The sequence below is a fragment of the Perognathus longimembris genome, chromosome 7, assembly GCF_023159225.1.
Source record: "Perognathus longimembris pacificus isolate PPM17 chromosome 7, ASM2315922v1, whole genome shotgun sequence".
NCBI lineage: Eukaryota > Metazoa > Chordata > Mammalia > Rodentia > Heteromyidae > Perognathus > Perognathus longimembris.
Window position 1 is genome coordinate 6,118,746 of NC_063167.1, and position 19,830 is coordinate 6,138,575.

Below are 19,830 nucleotides of genomic sequence, written 5' to 3' on the forward strand. Positions count from 1 at the left end.
ACCAGTACTGGCACCAAAACTCAGTGGGTTTCTGTTTGTGTTTGTGTGTGTGTGCCAGTACTGGCACTAAAACTCTTCACACTCTCACTCAGCTTCTTCACTCAAAGCTGGCTCTCTACCTTTTGAGCCAGCTATATCTTGACTTTCAGCATTTTGCTGGTTAATTGGAGACAAGAGTCTCACTGATTTGTCTACCCAGACTGGCATTGAACCATGACCTTCAGATCTCAGCCTCATGAGCAACTAGGATTATAGGCAAGAGCTGTTGGTGCATAGTAGTGCATTTACCATGAGTTTTATATCAAGTGTGAAATAGAGCTCCTGAAGAGAAAAAAATTTACCTTTTTTTTTTTTGCCACTCCTGGGGCTTGAACTCAGGGCCTGAGTCTCTGAGCCTCTCTATGCTCAAGGCTAACACTCTACTACTTGAGCCACAGTGCCACTTCTGGCCTTTTCTGTTTATGTGGAACTGAGGAATCAAACCCATGGCTTCATGCATGCTAGGCAAGCACTCTACCACTGAGCCACATTCCCAGCCTTGAAGTTACTTTTTTTTAATTGCACAAAGGCAGAAAAATTTTCAGTGTAAAAGCTTTTACCTCCTTTAGATGATTGAGAGCTGTTCACATGTAAATAGTAATAAAGAACAACTATAATTTAGTATGTGGGATGATTAGATAGAGCATTTTTTTCCTCCAGTGCTAGAATTATTTAAGATAAAGAGATCATAGCTGGGCACAAGTGGCTTATGCCTGTAATCCTAGCTGCTCTGGAGGCCGAGATCCGAAGATCACAGTTTGAAACCAGCCAGGGTAGTAAAGTCCACGAGACTCTTTATCACCAAAAGGCCAGAAGTGGAGTTGTGACTCAAGTGGTAGAGCACTACCCTTGAACACAAAAAACTCAAGGACAGCGTGGAGGCCCTGAGTTTAAGCCCCAGGACAGGCACAGAAGCAAACAAATGAAGATAATAAAAATATGTAGTCAGTGTTTGACTGTTTTAAAATAGTTTGTATAGTCATATTTTGTTTATTATAAATTAAATCTTGCCTAAGAAAGATAGCTCCAATAGAAGGTATAAAGATAGTTACAGTATTCCTCAGAAAAAAAAACAAAAACCATACTTGGATGTTTTTCTAGATGATCAATTGTGAAATTCACTCTTGGGATTCTGGTCTGTTTGCCTCTTCTTGGTCACAGTTTGGCATTCCCCACACCCATACCGAGCGTTAGGGCTCCATTTCTCACTAGCTTCTGAAAGCACATTACTTCTACCCTGATTGTTTGAGTGGTGAAAACTAGCGAGATCTCTTCCAGTGCTATGTTTATATCTCAAGACATTCCACAGATACTTGTAATCTAGGGCACCTTTTTTGGTGCTGTATTGTGATGATGAACGTTCTAAGTAGAATGGGATGAAATTAGTAGGAAAGGAGAATCTAGTGTACTTCCTTTAAAACTTGTAATTGAGTTTGTCAACTGATGTTTACATTTTCTGCTTGATGCTATTAGCCTTGACTCTCAGCCAGCTCCTTGGAAAAACAGATTAGTGGTTGCACTGTGAAGTTTGGCAATGCACTGTGCTAGGGAAATCTTGCAGTGTTACCAGTGTTAGTGATAAACAAGCAAAAGTAAATTTGGGCACCCTTGAGCTTTCATGTCAGATGATTGTATAAATTTTGCTTCTTATTAAATTGAACATATATCAGGTATATCTGCTTTCAAGTTTAATGTAGTAAACAGAATTAAAAAAATATTTATAGAGTTGAGGACAAAGAATATTTGGTCTACTTTCCTTACACATTATAGATGCTTATTAATTAAGAATGTAGTTGCTGAGATGTGCAGAATTGAGTTGCTAGATCAAAGATCCCTGCAAGGCTTACTACTGTCCATATAGGTGGTTTTCTGCTGAATTACTGAAAGTCCTGCCAAGATACTAGTGTTCATCAAAATCCTCTTACTTCTGGGAAACACAGCTGCATTACTCCGAGGTTAGCCTCTTTGGTGGACAGGTTAGCATACTGGCTGAACTACAGACTACTGCCGACTATGTGCAGAAAAGCTTTTCTCTCAGTGAGGAGTGGGAAAGCCTAGACATTTAGATACAGCATCTTATTTAACAGGATTCCTGTTCATATATATATATATATAACATATATATACACACACATATACATATATACACACACATACATATGTATATATGTGTGTATGTTTTTTAAACTTCTAGTTGTAATTTGGGTTCTTTTCTTACAGATCTTTATTCCCATTTTACAAGGCCTGGCTCTTGCTGCCAAAGAGTGCTCGCTTGATAGTGACTACTTTAAATACCCCCTTATGGTAAGCCTTGTTCATTTTTTTTTTTTAATTTTAGCACACTGAATAAATGCTCTTTTCTCTGATTTCTTTAACATGAGCTTTTCTTTCAGGTCTCTGAATAATGTTGTTTTTCATGTAACACATGAAATGGTTGTGTTTGCCCTGCAGTGCATGGTGTGCAGTGCGCAGCTGAGTTAAAACAGCAGCTGGGACGCAGTCTGCCTCTTTCAGTCCTAGGCACCTGTCAGTGGGGCACTGACAGGGTCATCATACTGTACTCCTGCCTCAGCTTCCCAAGTGCTACGGTCACAGGCCTGTGCTAATATACCTGGCATGTGATAAGATTTTGCCTTACAGAAAAATAATGTAGCCAGGCATTGGTGGCTCATGCCTATAAATCCTGGCTATGAGGAGGCTGAGATCTGAGGATGGTAGTTCAAAGCCAGCTCAGGCAGGCAGACAAAGCCAAGAGACTCTTATCTCCAGTTAACCACCAAAAACCAGAAGTGAAGCTATGGCTCAGTGCTAGGTCCAGTAAAAGAGCTTAGGGAGAGTACCTTGGCCTTGAGCTCAAGTCCTAGTACCAGCGCAAGATATATTTTTTTAAAGTAATGCAGTCACTTTTCTTAAACTAAGAAAAATGATAGAGCTCCTTAATTTCTTTTTAAGTTCTAGAAATAAGGACAAAATGTCAGAACAGGAAATTAGTTTACTGTATGTATGTATGTATGCAACCTTGTATAAATTGAGGCCACGATGACATTATTTTTTATTTATCTTTATTTGCTTATTTTTACTGCATTCCTCTTGCCATTACTGATTTGAGTCCATTCACTTACTGGGGATGTTCTGTATTAGTGCTGGGTCACAGGTGCCTATGAGACAAGATGCTTTCCATCAAGGTACTCATAATGCACCACAGAATTCACACCATATCATAACAGGTAGGAATTGCCCTGTGATAGTGGTACAACCAAGGTGCATACAAAAGGTGCATTTATTTTTCAAAAGCAAGTCCATCATCACGACATTTAAACATGGGAAATCAGAAAGTGAGAAGGGATTCTTTTTTTTTTTTTGTCAGTCCTTGGGCTTGGACTCAGGGCCTGAGCACTGTCCCCGGCTTCTTTTTGCTCAAGGCTAGCACTCTGCCACTTGAGCCACAGTGCCACTTCTGGGTATTTTCTATATATGTGGTGCCGAGGAATTGAACCCAGGGCTTCATGTATATGAGGCAAGCACTTTTGCCACTAGGCCATATTCCCAGCCCCCAGTTGTTGGCTTTTTGATTGTAGTTTGAATTAGCTTAGTGTTTCAATGAGGAGTTGTTAGTGTCAGATATCAACAAAATGTCCTTCTTGGTCTAAAGATAAAAGCTTCCATTGTTGTAGGCAGTAATTTTATTTGGGGCCATTACTGATCTTTGTACAATAGGGTAGGTTCAGTGAGAGAGAACAATAATGAGAGGCAAGAAGAGAAGACAGCTGAAACCAAATCAAATAATTTGGGTCAGGTACCTGTGGCTCATGCTTGTAATTGTAGGTACTCGGGAGCTGACAGCTGAGGATTATAGTTTTAAGCGAGCCTTGTCAGGAAAGTCTGAGACCTTTTTTGTTGTTGTTGTTTGCCAGTCCTGGGGCTTGGACTCAGGGCCTGAGCACTGTCCCTGGCTTCTTTTTGCTCAAGGCTAGCACTCTGCCACTTGAGCCACAGCACCACTTCTGGCCATTTTCTCTATGTGGTGCTGGGGAATCGAACCCAGGGCTTCGTGTATAAGAGGCGAGCGCTTTACCACTAGACCATATTCCCATCCCCAAATCTGAGACTCTTAACTGTAATAACTATTCAGAAAAAGCCAGAAGTGGTACTGGCTCAAGTGGTAGAGCACTAGCCTTGAGGAACAGCGTCCATACCCAGAGGTCTAGCCCCAGGATGAGGGCAGGGGGTAGGGGAGAAAGAATTGGGATTTTTCTCTAGGTCAGTGAACCCTACTGTGTCTTATGTTGGAGTCACTGGGGGACCTTAAAAAAATAATTTGGCCACTATGTATGGTGTTGCGTGACTATAACTCAAGCACTCAAGAGGCAAAGCAGGAGGATCCCCAGAGACACCTCTCTCAAAAAAGCCAACAGCAATTATAATAAAAGTTAAAATGCTCACACCTGGCGCCCAGCCCCAGGCACTGTGACTTCAATCCTGGAGGGCACAGCATGGCACCAGGATTTTCTAGGCTTCCCCTGTGATCCTGATGTGCAGCAAAGTGTGTGATACTCTGCACTGGACAGTGAGCGCTTGAGCTTCCATCCGGCTCCCTGAGCCACACAGAGGCCTCCCCCCCTTGCTGGACCTACAGGCATGCACCATTACAAATAATGCAGTGTTTAAAATATGAGTTATTAACTTTTATCAGTGCTAAACATCCATCCAGAGCTTCCTTGGCTGTTTAGCAACTCCTATGGTTGTGGCTAAACCAGACAGAAAGTGGAATCCATACTCAGTATTGTTTGATTGAATTCGAGGCAGCTGTTTACCGCAAAAAGTACTCGTCATAATTCTCTAAAGAGAGAATGATTGGAACACTTAAGAACACTTGGAATCCTCACAAATACCACATAGCTTGAAACCAAGTTGTGCTTTTAAGATTCTGAATTATAGCTTTTCTTTTCTTGTTTTCTTTTCTTTTCTTTTTTGGCCAGTTCTGAGGCTTAAACTCAGGGCCTGACCTCTGTCCCTGGCTTCTTTTTGCTCAAGGCTGGCACTCTACCACTTGAGCCACGGTGCCACTTCTGGCCTTTTCTATATATGTGGTGCTGAGGAATCCAACACAGGGCTCCGTGTATGTGAGGCAAGCACTCTACCACTAGGCCATATTCTCAGCCTGGATAGCTTGCTTTTTTTAAAGTAATTATACAAAGAAGTTACAATTACCTATGTTATGAATACAATGCTTCATGATAAGTGTTACACTGTCCTTCATTCTCCTCAATTTCCCTGCACTCATCACTATAGTCCATACAATGAATGTAATGGCTACATTTGCTCACCCTTACTCCCTTCTTTTGTTTGCCCACTCCATTACCCTTGCCCCCTAAGCATGTTGCTGCTTCCTGGTTAAAGTCACCCCAGGTTGGCCTTAAATTCAAATACTTCTTGGCCTTTCAAATACTAAGGTTTTAGGCATGTCCACCCTTGCCCAATTTGATGGCTCTTTAAATCCTAAGTGCATTTCTTTACATATATGTATAAAATATGTTTAGAAAGTTCATAAAAATACCAGCAGGAGTTATGTCTGAGAATAAAGTATTTGATTTCTTATTTTGTTTATATTTCAGCTTTATTGTATTCTTTTTGCTGTTTGTTTTTTGAGACAGAGACTAACTTTGTAGCTCAGGCTGGCCTGGAACTCAAAACTCTCCTGCCTTAGCCTTCCCAACGTTGAGAACGCCATGCATTTTAAATGCTTGTGAAGTCAAAAAAGTTTAAGGTTGATGGCATCATGGAGCAAGTGTACATGTTTAAAAGCGGCAGTTAAAGGTATCCTTTGCTGCTGCACAAAGCAGCACTTTGAGATGCAATACATTGATTTTAATTATTTTTATCTTGTTTTCAGGCATTAGGTGAACTCTGTGAAACCAAGTTTGGAAAGACGCACCCCGTCTGCAATTTGGTAAGTTTCTATTTGGTGTGTTCACATATTGTCAGTGACCCTGTAATAATACAGAAGCAACATCTTGAACAACAACAATTAAAAGAACCTCTCTTAAAGGCATTTGGGTGTAAGTAGAGGTAGAAAATACATCAGAGGCTCTTACCATTAAACTGCTATTGTATATGACATTTCTTGCAATGAAGTGTTTCACTCCTGTTATTTTGAGGAGAAAAGTATTTTCTAGAGCACAACACGTGCTAGGGAAGATGTACTTGGTTCCTTTGGGAGTATCAGAATGGTTCTTTTGAATGCTATCTAAGCCTGTCTTGAAACCTAAGTGTGGAAATGCATAGTTGGAGGATTTTCCTCTGTTAACGTAGGAAAGTTCTGCCAGGGCTTTTGACACTATTGTGCCTTGTGTTTTGAGATGTTCAGAATCAGCCATTGTGCTGGTGACTAGAATCAGCTGCTGAGAACTCTGCCTACTGCCTCCTCCCTGCTTCCTGCTCAGCAGCTTGACCAGCCTTTTCCCTGTGCCTAGGTTGCCTCTTTGCCCTTGTGGTTGCCGAAGCCCTTAAGCCCTGGTTCTGGACGGGAGCTGCAGAGACTGTCTTACCTGGGGGCCTTCTTTAGCTTCTCAGTGTTTGCAGAAGATGATGTAAGTCCAGTGACCACTCAAATTTGCTGCTCTTTGTCCTGTGTCCTTCCCACCCTTTGCTCCTTCAGTGTTTTCTTTCTTTCTCTTTCCAGGCTAAAGTGGTGGAAAAGTATTTCTCAGGTCCTGCCATTACCCTGGAAAACACCCGTGTGGTCAGCCAATCACTACAGCATTACTTGGAGTTGGGAAGGGTAGGTGTTTAAAATGGATGAAGGATCAGTTGTTGGTAGAGAACTCCTTGTTTTGTAGACTGGTTGCTGCCAATGCACAAATGCCAATAAAAAGCCCTTAGAGCCAGGCATTTGTGACTCATGCCTATAATCCTAGCTACTCAAGAGGCTGAGATCTGAGGATCACAGTCCAAAGCCAGCCTGGGCAGGAAAGTCTATGAGACTCTTTTCTCTAACCTCCAGAAAGCTGGAAGTAGAGCTATGGTTTGGAGTGGAAGAGTGCCAGCCTTGAGCTCAGGACAGTGCCGAGGCCCTGAGTTGAAGCCCTGTAAAGAACAAAAACAAGTCCTTAGATATTTCTAAAGAAGACTTGCACTAGCTAAGTAAGCAGGCCTTACAAGTATAAGACCCTGAGCTCAAGCCCCAGTCCTGGCAAAGGAAAACAAATAACAAAAATAATAAGCTGTGTATAATTAATTTCTGTCTTTTTCCTGATTTGCTGGTGTTGGGAATTAACCTCGGCACCCCATGCATGCAAGTCAGAGGAGCTCCATCCCCAGCTCTTCATGTCTTGGGTATTAGCTACAGCCACACTGTGCTTCCTCTATGAGCAGTACCCTGGGACTAGTCCTGTATTCAGTGGCCATGTTACCTCTGTGCCTGCCCTTAGCCATTTAAATTTCGAGGGTGAGGGAGAGGTATTAGATTGTACAAACCTCTTGCTGACCTGCTTGCCCCAATGTAGACTAACGTAACTTGTCTTCAATTCTGAAACATAAAAGTAAAAACGTACAGTTTTGGGTAACCAGGTTCATCTTACTTTGCCCTTGGCAAAGTTTTGAAAAGTTTCACTAAGACCATAACTCCACACATTGCCTTTCTACTGTTTTCTCATCCTGAGTGCATTTGTGTGTGTCATGTATACCTCTTGTGGTCAGGCTGTCCTGAAGTGGGTAAAAGTGGGAGAAGAGAGAATGCAGGAAGTGGGTGACTGTCTTGTGGAGTTAAATGTTGGTCTTCTTTTTTTCAAATAATCTAGCAAGAGCTGTTCAAGATTCTGCATAGTGTTCTGTTGAATGGTGAAACCCGCGAGGCTGCCCTGGGATACATGGCAGCTGTCGTCAATGCCAATATAAAGAAGGCCCAGATGCAGGTAGGGTTCCTGAGACACTTTTGCCTTCACTTGCTCCCTAAATCCCTTCTGCATGACTTGCTCGTGGTGGAGTACTGTTGTGGTTTTTGATCAGGTCGTGGGGAATGCCTTTCTGAAGTGGTGACATTTGAATAGAGCTCTGACTGATGGGAAAGAACCAGCCATTGTAAAACAGGGGGGAAAAAGTCTTCTAGATGAATGTAAGGCACAAGGTGGAAATGAGCTAGGTTTGGTGCAACCCCTGTACTCTGACAGGCTTTTTGTAGTTGGGAGAGTGCACAAAATAGAGAAAGGCAGTCATGGGCTGGGGTTGATCTCACGTATGAGGACCATAAGGAGAATCTGTGTGTGGAAAATGAGGTCTGGAGGAGACCCAAGCAGGCCAGTCACTAGGTCATAAGTACAGCAGTCTTGGTAGGAGAGGTGGGGAATGGGGTTATGTGGTCTGAGAGGACGTCAAAGGGACAAACCTCCTACATTATTATCAAACTAACAAATGCTCTGTACATCACCTTTAAAATAACAATTAAAAATAGTAACCTAATAAATGATGTGACTTGGAAGCAGAAAAAAAATTGTAGCCTCATTTCTAAAACTGAGACCATAGTTCTGTGCCTTGGTTTTCGCATCTACTAAGAGCGGATGATAGTGATACCATACCTGTAGATGAAGTACTGTTAGACCAGTGCTGGGTGCCCAGCAATCACTCAGGTGGTATTGGTCACCTTACAATTGTTGTTATTAATGCTTCCAGCTAGAGAAACTGGATTACTTGGTAACAAGGAGAATTGTTTGTTCAGGTGGTTTTCAGGGGAAATAAAAAAGGAAGTAACATTTAGTGAGCTTCTCCTTACTAATCTCGAGGCTTTGAGGTTAACTGCTTACATCCTTTGACTTTCATTTCCTTTGGCCTTCATTTCCTCCCCTGTAAAGTATGATGTAGCATTTGACCATTGGGGTCATCGTGATCAGGTTTAGGGTGGAGGACGTGTGACTGTCCTCAGAGTTGACAGTGACCCCGTGTGCTCTTACTGGCTTTAGGATATGTGGTGTTTGTTCCAAAATTTGTGCTCAGATCAGTATTTTAAGTAACTTTTTTTTCCCATACTTCACAGACAGATGATAGATTGGTATCTACAGATGGATTTATGCTCAATTTCCTTTGGGTACTTCAGCAGCTAAGTACAAAAATCAAGTTAGAAACAGTTGATCCCACATATATATTCCACCCAAGATGTCGGATTACTCTCCCCAATGATGAGACACGAGTGAATGCAACAATGGAGGATGTGAACGAGTGGCTGAGTGAACTTTGTGAGTAGTTTGTTCATTGCTGGGTCATGAGATACCAGCCTTTTACCTGGATAAATTTGTGATATTGGTGCACACCAAATATTTATACAGTGAATATTTATACAGGTCCTTGCTTTTATTAGCCAAAATAGATACACAGAGCCTATGAATGGGAATATATTATTCCTGGTTATAAAACATTTTTAAAATGATAGCAACTCAGTTATTACATAGATTGATTTTACATATACTCCATCAGCTAAGGTTCTCTGCTGGGTGTTAGTGGCTCATGTCCATAATCCTAACTACTTAGGAGACTAGACCTGGGAGATCGAGCTTTGAAGCCAGCCCAGATCAAAAAGTTCTTGAGACAGTATCTCTTATGAACTGACAAAATACTGAACTGGAGATGTGACTGAAGTGGTAGAACACCATAAGCAAGAAAGCCAAGCAAAAGCATGAGTCCCTGAGCTGAGTTCAAGCCCTAGTACTGGTACACACACACAAAAAAAAAACTTAAGTATTTCATGATGAATGATTATTTTGAAAATATGAATATTTTGAAGGTATGGTAATATTCATCCTTCCTATTGGTTAACATAGCACATATTGTATAACGATGGACATCAAAATCAGCCCTTTTCTTTCTTTCTCTTTTTATTTATTTATTTTTTTGGTGCACTGTCCTTGAGCTTTTTTGCTGAGGGCTTAGAGCTCTACCACTGAAGCCACACCTCCATTTTTGGCTATTTGATGGTTAATTGGATGTAAGAGTTTCCCAGATTTTCCTTCCTTGGGCTATATGCAAATGGAATTATTGTATCAGTTATGCAAATGGAATTATTGTATCAGTTCAAAACAAAACAAAATACGTAGTGTTTTTCTCAGTGATTCCACTTTGCCCCTAAAGCCAGGGAGCTTTTCTTGTGCATAACAGTACTTTTTTTTTTTTTTAAACTGAGGATTAAACTCAAAACCTTGTAGGCAGTGGGGATTAAACTCAAAACCTTGTAGGCAGGTGCTCTATCACGAAAGCTACACTTCTAGCTTTTTTTTTCTTTCTTTAGTTATTTCCAGTAGGATCTTGTACTTTTTCCCGCAGACAGCACAAGAACATTGCCTTAGTCTTCTTACCTATACTTTGTGGATAGCTGGAATCACCCATGTACACAACAATACCTGGCTTGTTCTTTGAGATAGTCTTGATAACCTTTTTTTTTTTTTTTCCTCCAAGTGCTAGGTGTTAAAGTCAGGGTCTCACACATGCTGGGAGAGTATAGTGCTTATTCTCGGGGGCTGGGTCCTGTCCCTGAACTTTTATGCTCCAGGTTACTGCTCTACCACTGAGCCACAGCTCCACTTTTTGACTGTTTGGTGGTTAATTGGAGTTCAGAGTCTTGTTGACTTTCCTGCTCAGACTGGCGTTGAACCTTTATCCACATATCTCATCTTCTTGATTAGCTGGGATTACAGGTGGAAGCATTGATGCCTGGCTTCACGCATGCTATTTTTAATGGAGAAAAATTAGAAACTACAAATATGCAGGGAAATATTTGTAATTTACTAATGTTACTTAGTACCATTTAAAATTTGTGTACTGGGGCTGGGAATATGGCCTAGTGGCAAGAGCGCTTGCCTCGTATACATGAAGCCCTGGGTTCGATTCCTCAGCACCACATATATATAGAAAATGGCCAGAGGTGGCGCTGTGGCTCAAGTGGCAGAGTGCTAGCCTTGAGCAAAAAGAAGCCAGGGACAGTGCTCAGGCCCTGAGTTCAAGGCCCAGGACTGGCAAAAAAAAAAAAAAGAATAAAATTTGTGTACTGACATGTTAGTATATTTGAGATATTTGTGTACTGAAAATTGGGAATGATTTTATAGGGTACATCAATCAGGAAGACACACCATAAAAGTCTGTTAATAGAAATCTGTAAAAACACTTAAATAGTCTGTGCAAGATACCTGCTTATTAATGCAAGTATGCTTAAACTTTTGGAAAATTCAAGAGAAGTTTTCTAAACTGAATGTTTGCATTGACTTATACTTAGAATAGATTTGACTTGGGGAATCTTGTTATTTTTCCTAGATGGAGACCAGCCTCCGTTTTCTGAGCCAAAATTCCCCACAGAATGCTTCTTTCTCACCCTACATGCCCACCACCTCTCTATTCTACCCAGTTGTCGTCGCTATATCCGCAGACTCCGGGCCATACGGGAGCTGAATAGGTATGTGCCTTGCTGCCATGTCCTAGAATTGCTGATGCCTGCTTTTTCTAAGGGAGCAGTTCCATTGTGACCAGAGGATTTGATTGTGGAGTTTGTACCTTACAGTGTACCACTGTGTCTGCTGCCATGTCTTCTTCCTACATGTCCTCAAGTCTTTCCTGGCTAAAGTGATCCAAACCTTGATTCCTGGGAGTTCTGAATCCTATGTGTCTTGTCTGTGTGTGACTGCTTCAACCTCCCATGTCCTTCCACTAGACATGGTTTTCACATGAGCCATTTTCGAGATTCTCTTGGCTTCTAGACTTCCCCCTCCCCTTAGACTTTGAAACAGTAACCTTATTTTCTTTCCTTTTTGTCAGTTCTAGGCCTTGAACTCAGGACCTGAGCCATGTCCCTGAGCTTCTTTTGCTCAAGTCTAGCACTCTACCACTTGAGCCACAGCACCACTTCAAACCTGGCTGTTTGTAGGATCTTAAATATTTACTTCTGTTCTGAGTCTTAATTTTCTTTTTTTGTTGGTGCTTTTATTTTCTCGTGAGATGCATACTTATATTTTTCTCCACCTTGCTTGCATTTAAAAATATTTTCTTTTTTTTTTGTTTTTGTTTTTATTTTTTTTGGCCAGTCCTGGGCCTTGGACTCAGGGCCTGAGCACTGTCCCTGGCTTCCTTTTGCTCAAGGATAGCACTCTGCCACTTGAGCCACAGCGCCACTTCTGGCCGTTTTCCGTATATGTGGTGCTGGGGAATCGAACCCAGGGCCTCATGTATACGAGGCAAGCTCTATTGCCACTAGGCCATATCCCCAGCCCTAAGAATATTTTCTTTTCCTATAAGTCTGGCTTTAACTACATTCTACATTTTTAGTGTGACAGGCCTTTATTATTTAGTTCAAAATATTTTTATTTTTTCACTTGTCCATTTATTTATGTATTGTTTAAATTGTAGGTTCTTCAGGTTTATCCATCAATCATTATTGATTTCTAGGTCTGAGTTACTTATGTCTTTGGAAATTTATTGAGAAACGCTTTATAACCTAAAGAGACCTAAAAAGAATTCTTTCTTATTGGTGTATGTCTTTCAGGCCAAGTAGATCTTTTATTTTAAGTTTATCTTAGCCCTGCTAATCTCATTAGATCTTGAGAGAGGCTTATGTGGATTTCAGACTCTGATTTCAGGTTTCATCTCATCAAGGTCATCGGGACACCAGACCACTCCCACTGACTCTGGTGGATCCATTTCAGTGATAGCATCTGCCCCTTTGTGGCAGCACTCTTCTGATCTTCTGAGATGTTGGTGTGCCCCTGACCTGTGTCCTTGTCAGTGAGGTGATACAAGTGTCATAGGACACAATTGGGTGTTGTGTGTGTTAGAGGAAGATTTCTGAGCAAGCCACATGATAAATGTACATTAATATTCCAAGCTTCTTTAAGTTTTTAATTCCTTCCTCATATTAAAGGAAGACCTAGCATCTCAGTGTGATGCATACCAGGTTACTCTCCATTCCAGGATTTACTTAGCTAGTTGTACACACTAGAACGTACCCCTACCACTCAATAATAGTGAATCCAGAGTGTCTGGTAGGTATTGTAAGGTTCACCGGGAAAGGAAACCTACCACATGGTGGCAGAAAAGAGTTTATGCGGGGGGGGGGGGGGGGGGGGAAGGCGGGGGGAAGCAAACTTCCAGCCTACACAAGTTGAAGGCACTAGGAGAGAGAAGGGAAGGAAGAAGAGAGAAAGAGAGTGGGACTCCTGTTGAGCCGGATTATATAGAGAAAGGCAGGAGGTGGCACCACAGGGGATATGGAAGTGATCTCAGAGCCTGAGGAGGGTGTTACCAAGGAAGTTCAGGAAATCCTCAGCAGATGAGGAACTATCCTCAGAGTCTGGGGTCCTTTGCTCACTCATAGTCAGGTGATTGACAGGTGATTACTGGTTTAAGGCAGGTAAAGGAGCGGGAAGAGGCTGTTGTCCCAGACCTAATAGTTATAATCATGACAGTGAATGTAGCTTCACATAGACATATGTTAGCATTTTCTGCTCCTACTGACCGAGTATCCTCAAAAATCCATTCTCACACTTAACCCACATAGATTCTCATATCTAGCCAACCACAGGTATAGGTAGAACACTGACATTCCTAAGGCCTTCACATTCTGGTGTGTTGTAAAGGACTTTACAGATTATGATTAAGAATCTTGAGATGGCTGGGTCCTGGTGGCTCATGCTTGTAGTCCTAACTACTCAAGGCTAAGATCTGAGGATCACATTTTAAAGCCAACCTGGGTAGAAAAGGCCATGTGAGACTCCTACCCCCACTTAACCACTCAAAAACCAGACATGGAACTGTGGCTCAGCTTGGTAGAGCAATAGCTTTGAGCTGAAGAGCTCAGGGATAGCACCCAGGCCCGCATTTCAAGCCCCATGATCGACAGTAAAAGAAAAGAAAAGAATCTTGAGATGAGGGAGCTGATTCTGGATGATCTAGGTGGGCCCCATGGCATCACAAGGTCTTTGTAGGAGGCAGGAAGGTCAGAGAGAAGGAATGTGATGATGGAAGCAGAGGAAAGATCATCATGGCTTGAGGTCACCAGCTAAGGAATGCAGTTGATCTTGGAAGCTGGGCTACAAAAGAGAATGAGTTCTTCCCTACAATCTCCAGAAGGAACAGCATCTGCGGACTCATTTCTTGTGCTAATTTGTTATTAAAACAACTGTGGAAAACGAATAAAACTTATTGGCAGACTTTGCCATATTTTTGTAATTTCTCCTCAGGGCTGGTCTTGATCTGACTCTAGTTGTAGTTTGGAGGCAGTGAAGGGTGATGGGGTGGAAGCTAGGGGAACATGACATTGCCCTGTAAGGCAGTCCCTCCAGGGACTTGTGATGGGAACTTTCTCTGCCAGCAAGAAAGATTCAGGGGATTTATTGGTTTGTATGCAAGGAGTTACCACATTCTGCCATACTCTTCCATATGAACTCCTGAGATTCTAGCCTTTGCCCTGGTTTTTGGGTAGTACATCTAGGAAGGGTATGAATTTGGTCTCTGTTATACTTTGGTAAGCTATAAAAACATATGGGCTTCTTAGAAACTCACTGGTTCTGTGACTTTCTTGAGGTGAGAATTAGCCTCGAACCTGTCATTTTCTTTTCTGCTTGTTCTCCAGCATCATTAAAAGTAGCCACTCTAAGCCAAATGCTAGTGGCTTGTGCTTATAATCCTAGCTACTCGAGGCTGAGATCTGAGGATCCATGTTTGAAGCCAACCAGGACAGGAAAGAAAGTTCATGAGACTTAACCTCCAACTAATCAGCAGAAAAACTGTGAGCTACTTCTTGACTCAAGATAAACATACAAACAAAAGTAGCTACTCCAGCTCAGAGCCTTGAGCTACCAGTGTTCATTCTCAAATAATAATTGGATCTTTATCATGTTTAGACAGCCTAGTTAAAAATTGACCCCAGAGAACCCTCCTCCTCCCCCTCCCTCCCTCCCTTCTTTCTTTCCTTACCTGCCTGCCTTCCTCCTCCTCCTCTTCTTCTTCTTCTTTTTTTTTTTTTTTTGGCCAGTTCTGGGGCTTGAACTCAGGGTCTGAGCACTGTCCCTGGCTTCTTTTTTGCTCAAGGCTAGTACTCTACCACTTCTGGCTTTTTTCAGTTTATGTGGTGCAGAGGAATCGAACCCAGGGCTTCATGCATGCTAGGCAAGCCCTCTACCACTAAGCAACATTCCCAGCTCAGAACTTTTCTTCTTGAGATCCTCCTTAGCAAGCTCACATGGTGTTAGTGATTATATAGATCCTTTTGTGTGTGTGCTTCGTCTGCTCACACCATAGAGACTTCAAAAAGTACACATGCAGTTCTAGAGTCAGAAGCCCTAAAATTTAATTTAGGACTCTCCTCTGTGGGGACAGTGCTCCCTACCCCACCCAGCTTTCAGAAGCTTTCCACTTTCTTCTTTCTTTAATTTTATTGCCAAGGTGATGTACAGAGGTGTTACAGTTACATTCGTAAGATAGTATAGTTATTGTCAAACTTGTTACCTCCACTCTGATTTTCCATTATCCATCTCCCTCCAAATCCCCCCAAATTATACAGTTCATTTCCAACATATTGTCTTGTGAGTATCACTGTTGGATTGGTTTCCCCTTTGTCCTTTGTCTCACCATTTTGTTGTTCCATTTCCCTTTCCTAGTTCAAATAAACATATATACCATACCCAGGGTACCAAAATCAAACACATTGACAACAGGGGATAGACCATAGGGGGGAGGGGAACAAAAGAAAAAGAAATAACTTTATATAGTATATTAAAAACAACAACAACAAAGAAAAACCTCTTGTTTCCATGTCTTGGAGTTCATTTTGCTTAGCATCATCTTATATGGTCATATGTACATAGCTATTGCGCTATTGTGATCTTCTCTAGGACTATCCTAGACATATACTAATTATTCCAAATGAGGGAAGCCATGGAATCTATGTTCCTTTTTCTTTCTTTCTTTTTTTTTTTTTTTTTTTTTTTTGCCAGTCCTAGGGCTTGATTGGCCTCAGGGCCTGGGCACTGTCCCTGAGCCTCTTTGTGCTCAAGGCTAGCACTCTACCACCTGAGCCACAGCACCACTTTTTCAGAGTAGTTGATTGGAGATAAGAGTGTCATAGACTTTTCTGTCCAGGATGGCTTCCAACCGCAATCCTCAGATCTCAGCCTCCTGGGTAGCTAGGATTACAGGTATGAGCCACCAGCACCTGGCTAAGCTAATACTTTCCTTGACTCAAGAAGCCCTTGTCCTGCTTCCAAATTCATCCATAGAGATGTCCAAATCTCTTCTCAGACTACTTCTAATATCGTCACATTCCCTTCACTCTTACTCCCTACTTCTCTTACATGGACCTTTGTGATGATATTGGGCCTTAAAATAATCCAGGGAAACCTCCCTAAGTCAACCTTTATCACCTTCACATGTACAAAGTACTCTGCCATATATGCCATGTATTCACAGATCCCAGCCAGAAATTGAGGTATGACATATCTAAAGAGCCACTGTTCTGCCCACTCTATTTGTTTGATTTTGGTACCCATGAATCCACTTTATCTGGGATAAGCCAAAAGGGGATTTGTCATGGGGATACTGTTGAGTTTATTGAATCATTGGAGTAGCTGGAAAAGATTCTCAGAGATTCTCAGAGAACTTTGAGCCAGCCTGACAAGTTGTTTCAGTGTTTAGTGGAACTTCTTCTGTAGACTCAGCCAAAGCCCTCTGCCACCTGCTCCTCAAGAATCCTGACATCCAAGCTCCAGAAGTGATAAATAGCTTTAGCAAAATAGCAGGACACAAACAGACCCACAAAAATCAGTATACCAACTGTTTGTTCTATGTACCATCAATGTACAAGCACCAGGAAAAACAAGAAAACAATTCCACTTGCAATATCCTCAAAAAAAAAATTAGGAATAAACCTAATCAAGGAAGCAAAAGGGGCTGGGAATGTGGCTAGTGGCAAGAGTGCTTGCCTCATATACATGAGGCCCTGGGTTCAATTCCTCAGCACCACATATACAGAAAATGGCCAGAAGTGGCGCTGTGGCCCAAGTGGCAGAGTGCTAGCCTTGAGCAAAAAGAAGCCAGGGACGGTGCTCAGACCCAGTGTCCAAGCCCCAGGACTGGCAAAAAAAAAAAAAAAAAAAAAAAGGAAGCAAAAGACCTTTACAAAGAAAACTGAAAATCTGAAGAAAGAAATCAAAGAGGGGCTGGGAATGCGGCCTGGTGCTACAGTGCTTGCTTCACGTATATGAAGCCCTGGGTTCGATTCCTCAGCACCACATATATACAAAAAGCCAGAAATGGTGCTGTGGCTCAAGTGGTAGAGTGCTATCCTTGAGCTAAAAGAAGCCAGAAGCCAGGGACAGTGCTCAGGCCCTGAGTTCAAGCGCCAGGACTGGCAAGAAAGAAAGAAGAGAAAGAAAGAAAGAGAGAGAGAAGAAAGAAAGAAAAGAAAAGAAAAGGGGCTGGGGATATGGCCTAGTGAGCTTGCCTCGTATACATGAGGCCCTGGGTTCGATTCCCCAGCACCACATATACAGAAAATGGCCAGAAGTGGCGCTGTAGCTCAAGTGGCAGAGTGCTAGCCTTGAGCAAAAGGAAGCCAGGGACAGTGCTCAGGCCCTGAGTCCAAGGCCCAGGACTGGCCAAAAAGAAAGAAAAAAAAAAAAAAGAATGAAAAGGAAAGGAAGGAAAATCAAAGACAATATCATGTACTGGAAAGACTTCCCATGTTTTTGGATAGGTAGACCTAGTATCATGAAATGAGTATATTACCAAATGTAATATACACAATTTAACACAGTTCCCCTCATAATCCCAATAACCCTCACTGAGATAGAGAAAACAACCCAAAACCTCATATGCAAGAACAAAAGACCTCAAATAGCCAAAGTAATTTTAGGCAAAGAAAGCAATGCTGGTGGTATCACAATCCCAGACCTCAAACTCTGCTATAGAGCTATAATAACAACAATTTGGTACTGGCACAAAAATAGGCCCAAAGATCAATGGGAGAAACCTGATAGCGGTTGCTCTACCTATAGTTACAGGCCTCCTCTTCGTCTACTTCTGCAGAAACACTGACAGCAGAAAAAAGCCTGGAAAGTGTGGAATAATAGACACTTAGCACTGTCTACACAGTGTCATGAGACAAAGTGAACTAATCTTTAATTAGGCAGCATATTAGATGATGAGGGAAGTCATTCCCTCTCTGATAATGAAGTTTAATTGGGTACCTGAAAGAATTGAAGGAGAAAACTACAAAGATAATCTCAGGGATGAACATTCCATGCAGAGGGATGAGCATTTACAAAGAAAGAAGACCTTAGCCAAGCACTGCTGAGTCAAACCTGTCATTCTAGCTTCTCTAGAAGCTGAGATCTGAGGATCAAGGATCAGAGCCAGCCTAGGCAAGAAAGTTCATAGGACTTCTTTTTTTTGCCAGTCCTGGGGCTTGAACTTGGGGCCTGAGCACTGTCCCTGGCTTCTTTTTTGCTCAAGGCTAGCACTCTGCCACTTGAGCCACAGCGCCACTTCTGGCCTTTTCTATATATATGGTGCAGAGGAACTGAACTCAGGGCTTCATGTATACCAGTCAAGTACTCTATCACTAGGCCATATTCCCAGCACCCATAAGACTCTTGTTTCCAGTTAAGCACCAAAAACGTTGGAAGTGGAGCTATGGCTCAAGTGGTAGAACTCTAGTCTCAAGCAAAAAAGCTCAAGGCTCTGAGTTCAAGTCACCCTGACCAACCTAAACCAAAAGGAAAGAAGACCTTGCTGGTGCCAGTGGCTCATGCCTGTAATCCTTTCTACTCAGGAGATCTGAGATCTGAGGATTGTGGTTCAAAACCAGCCCAGGGAGGGCTGGGAATATAGCCTAGAGGCAAGAGAGCTCGCCTCGTATACATGAAGCCCTGGGTTCGATTCTCCAGCACCACATATCTAGAAAATGGCCAGAAGAGGCGCTGTGGCTCAAGTGGCAGAGTGCTAGCCTTGAGCAAAAAGGAAGCCAGGGACAGTGCTCAGGCCCTGAGTCCAAGCCCCAGGACTGGCAAAAAAAAAAAAAAAAGAAAAAAAACAGCCCAGGGAAAGTCTATAAGAGTGTTTATTCCTATTCATTTTCAGTTACCCAGCAGAAAACTGGAAGTGGCGCTGTGGCTCAGAGTGGTGGCACACTAGCCTTGTGCAAAAAGAGTTCAGGGAGAGGCACCACCCAAGCCCTGAGTTCAAGCCCCGCAACCGCCAAAAAAAAAAAAAAAAAAGTCAGAAGTAGAACTGTGGCTCAAGTGGTAGAGTGCTAGTCTTGAAACAGCAACAGTGCCTAGGCCCTGAGTTTAAGCTCCAGAACCAGCACATTTAGAAAAAAAAAAAAGGAGGGGCTGGGGATATGGCCTAGTGGCAAGAGTGCTTGCCTCGTATACATGAGGCCCTGGGTTCAATTCCCCACCACCACATATATAGAAAACGGCCAGAAGTGGCATTGTGGCTCAAGTGGCAGAGCGCTAGCCTTGAGCAAAAAGAAGCCAGGGACAGTGCTCAGGCCCTGAGTCCAAGGCTCAGGACTGGCAAAAAAAAAAAAAAGGAAAAACTTGTAGGAAAATAGCCTTTGACTCTGGTAATTGAGTAGTTACAAGAAATTTTAGTTTTACTAAAGTTTAGTTACAAGAAATTTTTCTCTCAGAAAACTAAGGGAAAATATACTTTCTTCCAAAGAAGATTATGAATATTACAGTTCATCTGATTTAAAGTGCTAACAATTTTAAGATACACCCTTATTTTAAGAACTAATTTTACCAATTAAATCATAAATTG

General features: G+C 42.1%; 1 protein-coding gene across 2 annotated transcripts in view; it reads left to right on the forward strand.

Moving 5' to 3' along the window:
* The window catches only part of Ube4b (ubiquitination factor E4B), a 114,592-nt gene that overhangs the window by 63,477 nt on the left and 31,285 nt on the right, over window positions 1-19,830 (forward strand). For both annotated transcript variants that reach the window (XM_048350205.1, XM_048350204.1), the window contains 7 exons: window positions 2,260-2,343; window positions 5,933-5,989; window positions 6,513-6,629; window positions 6,722-6,820; window positions 7,839-7,952; window positions 9,068-9,266; window positions 11,332-11,470. In XM_048350205.1, the coding sequence (XP_048206162.1) occupies window positions 2,260-2,343; window positions 5,933-5,989; window positions 6,513-6,629; window positions 6,722-6,820; window positions 7,839-7,952; window positions 9,068-9,266; window positions 11,332-11,470 (809 nt within the window). The remainder of the gene's footprint in view (window positions 1-2,259; window positions 2,344-5,932; window positions 5,990-6,512; window positions 6,630-6,721; window positions 6,821-7,838; window positions 7,953-9,067; window positions 9,267-11,331; window positions 11,471-19,830) is intronic.